Source organism: Mustela lutreola, chromosome X (genome assembly GCF_030435805.1).
Source record: "Mustela lutreola isolate mMusLut2 chromosome X, mMusLut2.pri, whole genome shotgun sequence".
Classification (NCBI taxonomy): domain Eukaryota; kingdom Metazoa; phylum Chordata; class Mammalia; order Carnivora; family Mustelidae; genus Mustela; species Mustela lutreola.
This window is the reverse complement of record NC_081308.1, coordinates 92,721,289-92,736,521: the sequence shown is the minus strand read 5'-3', so window position 1 is coordinate 92,736,521 and position 15,233 is coordinate 92,721,289. Positions and strand designations below refer to the sequence as shown.

At 42.9% G+C, this 15,233-nt stretch overlaps 1 protein-coding gene across 4 annotated transcripts in view; it reads right to left on the bottom strand.

The window, feature by feature from the left end:
* MID2 (midline 2) overlaps positions 1-15,233 on the bottom strand; it is a 99,200-nt gene that overhangs the window by 24,141 nt on the left and 59,826 nt on the right. For all 4 annotated transcript variants that reach the window (XM_059156596.1, XM_059156597.1, XM_059156594.1 and 1 more), the window contains exons 4-5: positions 4,501-4,608; positions 2,950-3,098 (exon numbers count right to left, since the gene is read on the bottom strand). In XM_059156596.1, the coding sequence (XP_059012579.1) occupies positions 2,950-3,098; positions 4,501-4,608 (257 nt within the window). The remainder of the gene's footprint in view (positions 1-2,949; positions 3,099-4,500; positions 4,609-15,233) is intronic.

Here is a 15,233-nt window from a genome sequence, read left to right as displayed (position 1 = left end):
TGCTCAGTGCACAGTCTGCTTGAGATTCTCTCCCTCCCTCTGCCCCTCACCCTGCATGGGTGCGCTCGCTCTCTCGCACGCTCTCTCTCTCTCTCTCTCATAAAGAAAAATTCTAAAAACTATTTGAGGAAATGATGGCTAAAAAATTTCCAGGTTTGTAGAAGTCAATTGTTAATGTCTAAAATGGGGGGGGGGGGAATAGCAATATAAGAATGTTATTTAGAAATGTAAAGGCCATGCCAACAGAAATACCTAATAGAGCTGAAACTTCTTGGCTTTGCTAGGAAGGTGTAGACTGTGGCACTAAACTCCCTAGGTTTGATTCCTGTCTCTATCCTTTACTAGTTGGGTCATGTTAGGCAAGTCACATAACCTCTCTGAGCCTCATTCTCTCACTTGTAAAATGGGGATAATAATAGCATCTATCTCATAAGGGGTTTTTCTTGTGAGGATTAAATGAGTTAACACTTGCAGGGGCTTAGACTAATGCTCAACACAGAATCAATGCTCAGTATTATTCTTATTGGAGAACAGAAACCAGCAGTGAGGAGATTGCTCTTTCTTATAATATGACTATTAGTAATATTTGATTTTTTAAACTATGCACAAGTATTACTTTAGTATAAATAACTTCTAATGTTGGAGAAGAGTAAGTCAGAGGTGAGGACATGGCACTGTCTTTGAAAAAGTTTGCTATGCGGGAAAGAGATGGATACAGCAATAGCCAGAGGGGGTGTAAGATTAGAGAAAGTTGTGGGTGTTATATTTTTTAGATAGGAGAGACATGAGTGGGTTTAAAGGTGGATATGAAGTCAACTAGAGAAATGGAAAAACTGAAGCTATGGGAAAAAAGAGAAGCATGTGGCCAAAACACAAATAATACAATGTAATCAAAAGGGAGGGGTGCCTAGGTGGCCCAGTCGGTTCATTGTCAGACTCTTAATTTCAGCAGGTCTTGATCTCAGGATTGTGAGTTCAAGCCCCACCTTGGGCTCCACAATGGGCATGGAGCCTACTTAAAAAAAAAAAAAAGGGGGAGTGGGGAGGCAAAAGTGATGGATTTGGATGTAAATATGCCCAGCAGTTTGGTTTGAGAAGCTGAGAACTTTGTCCTTTGTCCTTTCATACCTGCCACTCTTTAAAAAAGGATGTGAAGTCATTTGCTGAGCATGAGGGGGAAGGTGGCAGGGTTGGAATTTTTTAGTTGAATGCAGAACACTTGAAATAGTCTTTAGGGAGACAAAGCAAAAAGAAAGCTGATCAAGGTGACGCAGAAGGATTTCAGGGCCCCAGTGAGATTAGAAGCCATAAATGTGTGCTGTGATAATACCAACCTCTTTGGTTATGTGGTTTTCTCTAGCTGGGTTCTGCAACTCAAATACAGACATGGAAAAGGTGGGAAGAGGGGGACCTGGGTGGCTCAGTCAGTTAAGCATCTGTCTTCAGCTTAGGTCATGATTCCCGGGTCCTGGGATTGAGTCCTGCATTGAGCTCCCTGCTCAGTGGGAAGCCCCTCTCCTCCCTGCTCATGCTCTCTCTCACTATCTGTGTCTCCCAAATAAATAAATAAAATATTTTAAAAAAGAAAACAGAAAGAACTGGGCTGGTTCGGGGTTGGGGATTCGATCAGGTTGGTGTGATAAAAAGACCAGGGAAGTGGGTACATTGCAACAAGAGTGAGCAGCTGACATGAGAAATCACAGAGCCTCAACAGACCAAAGAAAGAAGTAAAGACAGTAGGTAGCTGGTAGGTAGCAGTCGGGTCTTAGGGATCCCGATGAAGTTGAAGAATAGAGACTCTGGAAGAAAACCAATCAACTTTAAGTATAGCGGTTGTAGCTAGAACAGAGCGGGGATGTTAATTTATGATTTCAGTGTAATTCTGACTGATGGCAAGGTTCAGCATGGGAGCCATGGAAGCAGGTAGATAAAGGGGAGCAGAGGTGAGGGTCACTGGAGGAGGGGATGGCAAGGAGCCATGTGGAAGCCAGGGTCACCCGGAATGCTGGCAGAAGCAGGAAGAAGGAATACTGTGTACATGGAGCCAAAGCCTTAGTAAATGGGAGACAGAGAAGGAGGCCAAGTTTGCCTAATACGTCTCTGTAGCCCCTTAAAGCCTCTGTGACTCTACTGAGCAATGTGCCACTTTAGACTTCAGATTCTTTGCACATGGTGTATAGATGGCCTTCAAAGGACCCATGAGTCCTCTAGAATCACATGCAAAATTCTACATGTACGTATCTAACATGCATTTCCCCCTCAGGAGAAGGCTCAGGACATTCATCACATTTTCAAGGGGATGACTGATTAAAAACAAAAGCCCAAGAATTACTGCTCTATCCATCTGTGTGAGAGATAACTAAATGAAAGGAATAAAAATTGCACAAAGACTCAGAGAGGGCACACACCTGTCCCTGTGGCCAAAAGTCTCTCTGCCCCTATGCTAACACCAACCTAGAAAGCCCCAGCACATTGGGACACCTGGGTGGCTCAGTCAGTTGGGCATCTGCCTTTGGCTCAGGTCATGATCCCAGGGTCCTGGGATCGAGCTCTGCATGGGATCCCTGCTCAGTGGGGAGTCTGCTTCTCCCCTTGCCTCTTCCCCTGCCTGTGTTCCCTCCCTCACCCCTTCTCTCTGACAAGGAAATAAAATCTTTAAAAAAAAACCCAAAATCAAAACAAAAAAAGAAAACTCCAACACTGAATGGGCAGCAGAGAGCTGGGGCAGAGCCCTAGCTAGTTCCCTAGTTCCCTAGGGAATGTGGCTTGCTGTGCACTGGCAGAAGGGGTGAAGCTACCTAGAGGTTACCACTGAGTCTTTAGTAAAAAAGTATCTGGTAAGATCTTCGGGCAGCAGCTGCTATGTAGGTGCCCAAACAGAATTCAGTGACTTCCAGCTGCACCCTTTTCCTAAGAGCAGGCCTAGAGAAAAGAAGAGAAGTTGCTCACCTCTCGGCAATATTTTTTGCAGACTGGAGAAACCGGGCCTGGTCATTTTCTTTCAGGATATGTTCAGCCTGGTTGATGAGGACTGTTGAGCGCTCAAGACACTGACGGCAATTAGCAACCTGCTGTGCCAACTTTCTCAGTTTCATAACCTTAAAGGAATGAGCAGAAGAAAAATGAGCTTCAACATCCAGGGCTTAATTAAAAACGATAAAACAACACGAAGGAGATCTGCTGCAGCAATGCTAAAAATAAGGCCTATTAATATCCCATGGACCCCGTACTAACCACTCACCTTCTCACCCCACCGTCTCTGTCTTGCCAGCCCCTCCTCCCACCTACAGCCCGCTTACTTAGGCTGCAACGCACTCATTCATACACTCTCAGTCATCTGCCTCCTCTTTTTCATGGACAAAAACGTTAATTTTTCTGATTAGAACAAGAGTGCATGCTCACAGTTGAGTATTTAGAAAATAAAAAGTATCAAAGGAAGCCCTGCCACCCAGGGATCTCCATCGACCCATTTTTATGGTTGATATATTTTCAGAGCCGAGTTTAATAAAAAGTACTTCCTTGTTCTTTATGGCACTCTACCTTCCAAAGAGTATCTTTCTCTCTGTATTCTTATGAGCACCTGCACATTCACAGATCTGTGTTCTCGGGAATTTCAGTTCCTGCGTTGGCTGGAACCACCCAGCATGGCACAAAGTATTGATCATCACCTCAGACTCTCATAATCCTCACACTGTATACCTGGCATGAACTTATTATCACTATGCTGACTGGCTGACCAATATGCCTACAACCATAAGGATGCATGGAGGCTCACACCTGACCTTGACCCTACTTCTTCAGTTCCTAGGCTAAAAACCTGGAAGTCTTCTCTTTCCCTTCATCTTTTACAGTGGAGCAGTCGAGGATTCCCATCATTTCCTTTCTAGTAATTCCTGTTCTGTCCTTTCCTTCCACTTGTGCTGACATTTCCCCTGTGTAGGTCTTCATCGACTCCTATCAAGAATCATTCCATAAGCCTCTTAGATTGCTTCCCTGACTTCAGTGTCATCCTGTTCGGATACACCCTGGTTACTTCTGCCATATCGATCACTCTCTCCCTTCCTAAGAAACTAGGATGGCTTCCCAATGCCTTTGTGGGTGAGCCCAAAGTCCTCATAATAGCACGCATGGTCCTTCCGTAATTCTGGCCCACATTTCTACCATCACTTTTTTTCTTTTTGGATTGACTTATAACATACCTACAGTAAAGCACCCACCTCTGAGTGGACAACTCAATGACTTTTTTTTTTTTTTGCATATACATACACCGATGTAACCATCAACCCAGTCAAGGTATAGAGCATTTCCAATACCCCAGAACTCATCATTTCTACCAGGTTTATAGCACTAGGCCAAACATCGCTTCTTCTTTGCCTCCCTCCCTCTAACCCCATTTCTTCTTACTTTCACGATCCAAGTTCAAACTGGAATCATCAGGATGAAACTCTGACATTTGTAAAGTCAACTCTGCCTTGGCCTCACTGAAGCTCCATGCTTTACCTTTGTCTCTTTGATTTTGACAGCGATCATTTGCTTCCTCTGCTGGATGATCTCTACCAGCTCGTCACATTCTTCCATGAGTTTTGCCTCATGCATAGCAGTATTCACCTGCCAAGAAAGTCCAGAATATTACACAGTGATTGCTGCCTTTTTCCCTTGCTGGTTCTCAAAGGTTGGGATTGACGCTAAGCATGCAGAACTTCTTCCATACCTCCCTCATTAGATCCACTCCTAGAAGAAGGGTAGAGATGATGATATTAATGATGCAAGGGCATTGAAGCACCACAGACAGGAAGCTCTCCGGCCTCTGGTAGATCATGATGGTTAATGGAAGGCTGGGCAGAAGGACAGATGAGATGGGGGCATGTTATTCCCACTGTATAATTCCCTTTACTCCAGCACCCTTTCCTCCTGTTGTTCTTTTGAAAAGAGGGTAAGGAGAATTAAGTATGTCAGGAAAAGAGGATCCCTCTCCACAGGCACAACAATATTAAGGTAACATTACAACAATCTAGTTCTACCATGCTAAAAATGAAATGTTTTCAATTTTCCTAGTTCCCATCTCATCCTAAAACATACGAATGCACAGCCATGAGTTCAGAGTAAATATACACATGCGTAGATACATTTTCGTAGAGTTGTCACGATGTCTTAGCAGATACTTCTCACCTTCGGCCATCCAGAATCTGAATACCTTTCCCATTTGGGAATACTGGCTACATCAAAATATCTTTACCACAAAGTCAGATTTGGGGGGACAGGAGTTGAAAAAAGAGCCACCATTTTTCACCGTCTTTCCATATACTGATTTCTCCTTCTTCCCATCTCTACTACTCTGGACATTAGACAGGAGGAAGCCCCCAGAAGGGCTAAAATGAGAGCAGGGATCTTTGGGTGACCTAAGTATAAAGGCAAAAGAAGGGAGATGAACTTACAACTCTTAAGCACTCAGTGTTCCAAGCGCTTTCTAGATAAATTCTTTCATGTAATTACCATAAGCCCTTCATAATAGAGGAGCCATTTTTGTTCCCGTTTCACAGATGGAGAAACTGAAGCTCAGACAATTTGAGTGACTCACTCAAGATCACACAGCTATTGGTGGTAAGCCCAGCATTCACACCCAGTTCTGTCAAGTGAAACCCCAGGGCCGGCTGTGTGGGTGGACGGGGTTCAGTTCCATTTTGCAGTCACACGGGGAAGTACAATCATTCCAAGAGTCTATTCCAGGAGTGCTGGAGCAGAGCTCTAGAAAGCCGAGGAAGAGACAATGGGTTCCTTGAGAGCATCCAAACTCCTGGGGTGAGATAGGCTTCATTAGCAAGGTAGGTCTGCATTTCCGATTGCTAGCCCCTTTCAGAGGATTCCTTTACATATTCTGAGCCAAGCAAAGTACTCCTCACTGGACCCTGCTGCCTGTTCGCTCATCCTCTGCCGGCCAATTTTCTGTTTCTTACTCAACTGAAATAAAATACGCGTGTGGTGTCACTGCCTGATTTCGTTTGATTTCCACTTGCTGGAGGGAATACCATAATGAGAGCTCCCATTTATTGTGAGTCAACAGTCCCACTCTGGCCATTAGAGCTTTCCCCCACTGAGGCTGTTCACACTTTTCCTAAATTGGATCTACATTTCTAAGGCAGAGAACCTCACCCTCTCTAGAAACTCCCACTCCTGTGAGAAGAAATTCACCTAGTGTTCCCTGAATGTGTGCTTAGAGTATCTGGAGACTTGGTTCCCGTAGTTTCCTTTTGAAGCTGTGGATGGTGTAGTACACAATGGTGTAGTGGTCTGTTTCTTGCCATTTCGCCCTTGGGCTGACCTTTACATATCCTCACTATATGCCAGGCAGGACCCTAATCAGTTTACACATAGCCCTCTCAACCATCAAAGCAATCCTACGAGGCAGGTACCATCAACCCCATTTTACAGATGGGAAAACTGAGCACAGAGGGACTAATGGATTCACTCAGAACTAGTAAGTGGCAGAGATGGGATTTTGACCCGGGAGTCTGACACTGGCGTCTACACCTCTAACCATTGCACTAAACCGCCTCCACAGGCTAGTGTAACAAAGTTCCTCCAGTCTCCGACACCAGTTACTTCTTTTGCTCCATCCATCTTTATTCTGTCATCCCATTCTCTTTAGTCATTTCAGATCACTAGAATGCCCCACACTTCTGTGACCTGTGCCTTGGCTTGAGACTTCTTTCACTTGGAAAGCCATTTCCCTATTTGTTTATTGAACAAACGTCTACTTTTTCTTTCCAGGCCTTGCTCAAAACTCTTCACTTCTGTAACTTTTTCTCACCCACTCGGATGCAATTTGTCCCCTATTTATACCTTCACTGCACTTTCAATTTCATATTCAATTTCATATTTCAATTATACCATTTACTACCTTATGCCAGAGGAATTTACTAGTCTGTCTTCCCCACTCAAACATGAGTTCTGGAGGACAGGGCTTGTGTCGTCTTTGACTGTCTCTCCAACATGGTGACTGGCATATGGCAGATGTTCAGTAAATATTTGTTGCATGGAATTGAATAGAGGTAGAGAGTATCTCACTGCTTGCTAGACGTGTCCACTTGGTTACTCAAGTTACCCTAAACTCAGTATATCTGAAAACAAACTCACTGGGCACCTGGGTGGCTCAGAGAGTTAAGCGCCTGCCTTTGGCTCAGGTCATGATCCCAGGGTCCTGGGATCGAATCCCACATTGGGCTCTGTGCTCTGTGGGGAGCCTCCTTCTCCCTCTGCCTGCTGCTCCCCCTGCTTGTGCTTGTTCTGTGTGTGTGTGTGTGTGTGTGTGTGTGTGAGAGAGAGAGAGAGAGAGAGAGATACAAATAAAAATCTTTTTAAAAACTTAAATCATCATCTCCCCTCTAAATCTGGTTTCCACCTCTGATTTCCTTTTTCTTTCTTTCTTTTCTTCTTTGTTTTGTTTTGGCTAATGCTACTATCATTATTGAAGTTACTCAGGTTCAGTTACTTCTGATTGCTACCTCTCTCTCATTCTCCACATAAATTCACAGCAGTCCCAAAGTCCTGCCCCTCCTTTTCTTTTCAAACTCACTAAAACTCTGGCAATACAACAAGGCTCCCAGCCAAGGAATCAGTAAATTGAAGTCCTTATCCCTTTAGGACTGTGACTGTAAAAGCCTTATTAATTCATTCCCCTCCCTCCAGAATCTTTCCTTAGCCACTCATCCTTAGAACCCATCCTATACATACCCTGAAATCAGGAAAAATCATCCCCGTCTTCATCATCAAACATGTATTAAGCATCTTTTGTGTGTAATGCATTATGCTCAGGCCCTGCTCTCCATAAATCTGCAATCTGAATGGGGAAAAGCCACATGCATACAAAACAAACTAGTCAAGGCAGCATACCAATGAGTGAGGTAGAACATAATCTCCAGAAATCGAAGGGAGAGATCGCTCTTGGTGGGGAAGTGAAGAAAAGATGCCTGAATGAAGTGGGCCTTGAGCCATAAAGATGGGCAGGACTTTGATTTTAAAGGTAAAAGGGAGGGAAATTTTGAACCAAGCCAACGAAATTGAGCTTTATTCATTAGGCAATATGGCATCTTTGAAAATATTTTTTGGAGAGTAGGATGGTGAGAGAATGAACTTTTAAAATAAATATATATTTTTATTTGAGTATAGCTGACACAACGTTGCATTAGTTTGAGGTGTACAATGCAGTGGTTCAACAATTTTATGCTGTGCTCACAAGTGTAGCTACCATCTGTCATCACTCAATGCTGTTACAATGCCACTGACTATATTCCCTATCCTGTACCCCTCATTCCCTGTGACTTATCTATTCCACAACTGGAAGTCTGTACCTCCCATTCCCTTTCACCCATGTACTCATTCTCCCACACCCTCCCCGCGCTTCTGGCAACCATCAAGTTAACTTCATTTTTTTAAAGAGTTGAACTGGGATTGATATGATTGGGCGTAATGGTAAGCTGGGGAGGGGGGGTGGCTATGATTTAGGAAATTCTCGTGATGTCAACAGGACCTAGCCGAAGAGAGTAACAGGAATCCAATGGAAAGGTCAAATATGAGATACACTCCCTGGCTGGAAAATCTTCAATTCACAGCAAGGTCCTTGAAGAAAGTTTTTATGTCACTTTGTTTCTCCTGCTGTAACAGGCACAATGCCTTACACACAACAAATATTTACTGGCTGATTTAGTAAAATGAAAAAGCACAAAAAGAATGACAAACATTACAAAATGGACTATAGTAAAGGCATTTTGTGGAGAAAATGTGGACGGAAGCGAGGGAGCTAGGGAGGGGTTTGGACAGCGAGAAATCAAACAGCGAGGCACAAGTAGTAGAGCAGAAATTGGGCTGAAGAGGCAAAATCCCAAACTAAAGGTAAAGCAGTGACATTAAAATGTTTCCATGTCAAGAAGCAGCCCAAGAGAGCAGGTTCCTTGAGTAGTTTCTGAAAAGGAAATACTCCAGGGTAAAACTGTCTTCATGATGTGAATAAAACATCTCAAATTGCTTGGAAGGTACTTGAAAGCCCTGGTATTTTCCTTTTCTGCAGTTTTCCTTGAAAATGCACTGGCGTATTTCACTTGCTTATTAACCCTTAGTTGAAAACAACTGGGCTTATCTTGATAAGCATTTTTGGTTGGTTGGTTGGTTGGTTGGCAAAAGATTCCAGATCTTTTTTCGGCCTTTGCTCTTTGGTTTGGGCTAGCGGGTTTGACAAGAAGGCTTTTTATCTGTGGAAAAATCTACCCTCTCCAAAAATTACCAGTAGAGTAATCTTGGCGGCCTACTTGTATAAATCTCTCTGTCCCCTAAACAGGGCAATTTTTGCATGGGCGGGAAGCAGTTTCTGATGTCAAAGACTGAGTCTCAGCACAAGGTTTCCAAGACCTATGCACTAGGGAGCCTCTCTTGTCAGGTCTCCAGGTCCTCTGCTCTGCTCTGTGCTCTTTTCTTTCTTCCCAAAGGCAGCCAGAATTTGCTTTGCACTTTTTTCTCCAACCGCCCACCCTACCATATCCCAAAGTTCCTTCCGACCTTCCAGTTCAAAAATTACACCTACAGTCAGACCTATTCTTCCCCTAATTTCCTCCCTTCCCTGACACTGACACACATATCCCATTAGAAGGATTTTACTGATGGTTTTTAACAAGGAAATAAATACGTGGGAGTTCACAAAAGCCACAAGTTGCAAAGGCTTAAGAGGCCACAAAAAAAAGTTGTATTTAGGTAATTGTTTCTGTTCTCTATTGAAATGTAAATGGACCAGACCTTTTTACCCTCAGCTGCCTTCCCAGAGCTTATTTGATAGTTTCTTGGGGGATCTCCCACATGCCCATTCTATAGGTCTTTTATTCTTGGGTTTAAAGTGCATCAGTCTTCCCTCCAACTCAACTGCATGAGAAACTTCCTCACTCATACCCTCCTCTTGGCTCAGTCCCATCCATCAGCCCTTCGGAGGAGCACTGCCCAGGAGTTCAGAAGGAACTGAGATCTCCTGGTCAGGTGGGACAATATTAATGAAGTTGTGGATGAGCTCTACAGCCAGAGTCAGGTGACCTTCATTTATGTGGTAATGGACAGAACACTTCGTAGGCATCTCCATCTCGGTGTCCTCCACTGTATGGTCAATGCCAGCCTGGCTCATTCCCAGAGATCTTCTGTCTGAAGATCTCCTCCCCTGCCACAGAAGATTTTGAAATGCCAGCATTAAAGATCAGTTGGGGGAGTTGTTATCAGCAAGCATTAATCGAGGGCCTACCCTATGTACTACTAGGGTCTACGGGGGTTCACTGTGTGGGACAGAATGATGAAAAAGACTTAGCTTCTGCTTTTGAGGCACTTAGTCTAGTGGAGGAGATGAGTGTGAATGAACTCAGCTAATTACAATTCACGGTAGAGCAGAACAAGTAATGTAACAGAACACAAACAAAGCTCCATGAGGGCACAGAGAAGAGAAAACAAATTTCGCCTGTGGCATAGGGCAATCGGGGGATCAGGGAAGGTTTCAGGTAGTGGAGCTGGTCTTCAAAGATGAGCAAGACTTGGGCACACAGAAATGGGGTTTAAAGGGAGAGAATTCTAGGCAGAGAGAATTCTGTGAAGAGCATGAACCAACGCACAGCCAGGAAAGTAGAGGATGTTTGGATAAAGCACATCAGCCCGGCAGGTGCAAGGGAGGGAAATAAGGCTAGAAACAGAGGTCGCAGATACATTACGGAGAGCTGAGCTGTCATTTTGAGACTTTGCATGTACCTAGATAAAATGTCAGGATCTTAAAACTAGAGTAACACCTTAACCATTGTTAGTTAACACCCTTGTTGAGAACAAGGGGGAGAGGAAAAGCCAGCACAGTACTCAGAGAAATGGGAAAATCACTCTCTGTGCAAAGGAGATGAGAAGGGAAAGTGGGAGGTAAATTGGACATCTGATGGATTATCAACGAGTTGTTATGAACAGCTTTGTCACCTTACGAGGCTGCAAAGAATTCATTACTCTCTTAAAACGGTGCGTTCAAGAAAATGCAATGTTCTCTCTGTTTCCATGAGTTCAGCTTTGATAGATTCCTTGATTATGGTTAACAAGACTGTGTTGTATGCTTGAAAATTGCTAAGAGAGAGGTGCTAAATGTTCTCACTACACAGACCTAAAAGGTAACTATGTGAGGTGGTGAACATGTTAACTAACCTTATCGTGGTAATCATTTTGTAATATACATGTAGATCAAAGCATCGCACTGTGCACCTTAACTTATGCCACGTTTTATGTCAACTAAATCTCAATAAGCCTGGGGCGGGGGGACTAAGAATCCACAATGTTTATGAAGCCAATGTAGCACCGACTACAGCAGCGTCTAAGCTAAGGTATTCATCCAGATCACACTAGGGGGATATCACACACACATACAGAAACAGAAACACACCCACACACAAGCTACCATCACCACCACCACAGCCTTTTGTAGGAGGAAGGTTCAAATGTATGAAAGGAAGAGGAAGATGAGACAATCTTCTTTTTTCATTTTCTAAAGCAAAACAATGTAACATTTCAAAGATGTTCCTGCCGGCTTTACATAATAGCTAAATGAAGGGGGGTGCTGTTTTTCAAATGGATTTTATCTGTTTCTTTAGATTTGAAAAGACGATTATCACTTAAAGGCCTAGCGGATATGCAAAATTATTTTTTCCTCTCTTTTTATTTAATTCAATTTATGCAAAATTATTAATAGGATTTTTAGTCCCCTGGACTGGAGTAACTACAGCTTAGGGGGCAAAAGAAATTACTGAGGCAGAATTAAGCAAGCTACTGCCTCAGTGCCTGAGTTAATTTTTTTTGGCAGAGGAGTGGGTGAGGGGTACTAGCAGGTAGAGGTGGGTGGGGAATGGGACTGTGGCAGCTGGAAAAGCCCTGTGGATGGGGTGGTGGCAGCCAGGCCATTTCGAGAAGTGACAGACACAGACATCGACTGACAGACACACTTCCCGCAATGCAGTAGGAACTATTCAAATTGCTTCATATATTTTAACTCATTTACATCTTATTAACCCTCTGAAGTTGGCGCTATTAATATCATTGCCATCCCACAGAGGAAACTGAGAGACACAGAGGTTATGTCACTTGCCCAAGATCATATAACCAGTACCTGGCAGAGTCAGGATTCGCACCCAGGCTGTCTGGCTCTTGTTCCATGATTTTAACCAGTGTGCGTGTGCGTGTCTGTGTGTGTGCGAGAGAGAGAGAGAGAGAGAGAGAGAGAGAGAAGCAGAAAGACAGACTATGCTCACACAAGTGCTTCTCTGACTCTCAGAATTGCCTCTCAAGATAATCACATCCCTCAGACAACTTCAGTAACCTCAGACTTGCAAATACTTTGTGTAATTACCTCCTGACTTTTGAAAATAAATATACAATATAAGAATGCATATATTGTAACATTTACAAAATATACATAACGCACATACATATATATGGACAACACACACACACACACACACACACACATTCCATGTTTATTTTACCCTGAGTCTAACTAATAAAAGTACTGGCAACAGAAAGAGGACAATTTGGGCACCTGGGTGGCTCAGTGGGTTGGGCTGCTGCCTTCGGCTCAAGTCATGACCTCGGGGTCCTGGGATCGAGTCCCACATCGGGCTCTCTGCTCAGCAGGGAGCCTGCTTCCTCCTCTCTCTCTGCCTGCCTCTCTGCCTACTTGTGATCTCTGTCAAATAAACAAATAAATAATCTTAAAAAAAAAAAAGAAAGAGGACAATTTGCTCTATATATGTGACTTAGGAATGACCCTGTGCCATGTGGCAATTCTATGTAAGTTTAAAGGGAGAGAAGGCAAAGGACTTGAATAGGCATTTAGAGTCCGTTCACCTCAGGGCTCAGACTTCCAAGCCTTTGTCACATTAAGATTAGTTCCTTTTATCCCCATATTCTCTTTCCGCACAAGGTAACTATTTCAAACATGCTAGAAAAAAGTGGGAGAGGTATAATCTAGGCTTGTAGCTGGTATTCTATGTGTATGGCTAAAAATCCCATATGAAATGAGGTAGAAACCTCCTTTCTTTCTCTTCAGAACCACAGAACTGTTAGATGTAGAAAAGACTAAAGAAGAGCATCTTGGTGGGGGGGCTCAGTTGGCTCTTGATTTCGGTTCAGGTCATGATCTCAAGGTCATGAGATCAAGCCCCATGTTGGGCTCTGTGCTGGGTGTGGAGCCTGATTACGATTCTCTATCTCCCTCTCCCTTTGCCCCTCTACCCCATCTCCCTCCCAAAAAAAAAAAAAAAAAAAAAAAAAAAAAAAGAAAGAAAGAAAGAGACTAAAGAAATCATAGGTTCCTAGCCTCTCATTTTACAGATAGAAATTGAGTCCTAGAGAGAAGGGCTTACCTAACATCATACTACTGATCAATGACAAAGCAAGGCTGAAGCCGTATCTTTTGTGTTCCCTCCACTCTACTGCTCATTCTGTGAAACACAACACTTGCTTATAAACCCCTCTAAAGACACAAGACTCTAGGGCCGCCTGGGTGGCTCAGACGGTTGGGCGACTGCATTCAACTCAGGTCATGATCCTGCAGTCCCAAGATCGAGTCCCGCACTGGGCTTCCTGCTCGTCAGAGAGTCTGCTTCTCCCTCTGGTCTTCCCCCCTCTCGTGCTCCCCCTCTCTTTCTCTCTCACAAATAACTAAATAAAACCTTTAAGAAAAAAGACATAAGACTCCAGATTTCACCACAGAAATATGAACATTCATGTCTACACAAAAAAACATACATGAATGTTCACAACACCTTTACATGTATTAGCCAAGAACTGGAAAAAGCTGAAATGCTCTTCAGTGGGGGCGTGGATACACAAATTGTGCAACATCAGCAATAAAATTTAAAAAAACTATTGATAAACACAACAATGTGAACGGATCTTGGGGCATTCTGATGAGTGACACAAGCAAATTATAATATGTCAATCATAATATGCTACATAATGTATGTCATCATGTACATAACACTCCAGAAATTATAAAATTATCAGTGATGAAAAACAGATCAGTGGTTGCCAGGGGGACAGATGTGACTATACAGAGGTAGCAAAAATGAGTTTCTTGAAGTTGTAATGCTCTAATTATGATGGTGATTACACACATCTATACCTGCGACAAAATTCATGGAATGATGGAACCTCCCCTGTCCCCCAAAAGTTAAGGGCATGTGACAACTGGTGGAATTTGAATGAGGCCTATAGTTCACTTAGCAGAATATTCTACTGGTGATAATTTCCTGGTTGTGGTAGTTGTGTCATTGTGTAAGATGTTAACACTGGGGATGAGTAGGTGAATCATATGTGGGAACTCTTTCTGTGTTATTTTAGCAACTTCTACGTCATATTAAACTTCTTTCAAAATCTAAAAGAAAAAAAAGAAAGAAAATTCCAAAAGTCCCATAGTGTTTTGGGCAGGTCTGGTGAACCAACATTTATATAGTTCTCTGAAATTATAACTAATATGTATTTAGGCCTTTGCTCAAGTTGTATCTCATCTCACACTCTATTCTGTACCTTAGTTTATTTCTCCCAGTTTCACTGAGAAATAATTGACAGACATCACTGTGAAAGTTTAAGGCATACAAGTATGACATTCTGGTTTACATATATTGTGAAATATATGTAATTGCCTCAACAGTTTCAGCCAACATCCATCTTCTCATTTAGGTAGAATAACAAGAAAAGAAAAAAAGGGGGGAAAAAACCTTTCTCTTTGTGATGAAAACTCATAGGATTTACTCTATTTTCCTATGCATCATACAGCAACATCAGCTCTAGTCATCACGAGGTACATTATATCCCTAGTATTATTTATCACGTAACTGTATGTTTGTATTTTTTCTCTTTTTTTCTCCTTAAACTTTTTTTTTAATATTTTATTTATTTGACAGAAATCACAACTAGGCAGAGAGGCAGGAGGAAGTAGGCTCCCTGCAGAGCAGAGAGCCCGACGTGGGGCTCGATCCCAGGACCCTGGGATCATGACCTGAGCCAAAGGCAGAGGCCCCAGCCCACTGAGCCACCCAGGCACCCCTTAAACTTTTGTTTTAATGGGTCTCAAAATTCTGTGACAGATTTTTGGTCAAGTTGTTTCCATTAAAAAGTACTGATTTTAAAAACTAATAACTTAAAACTGCCACATACACACAAAAACAAATAGTCCACAAATCATT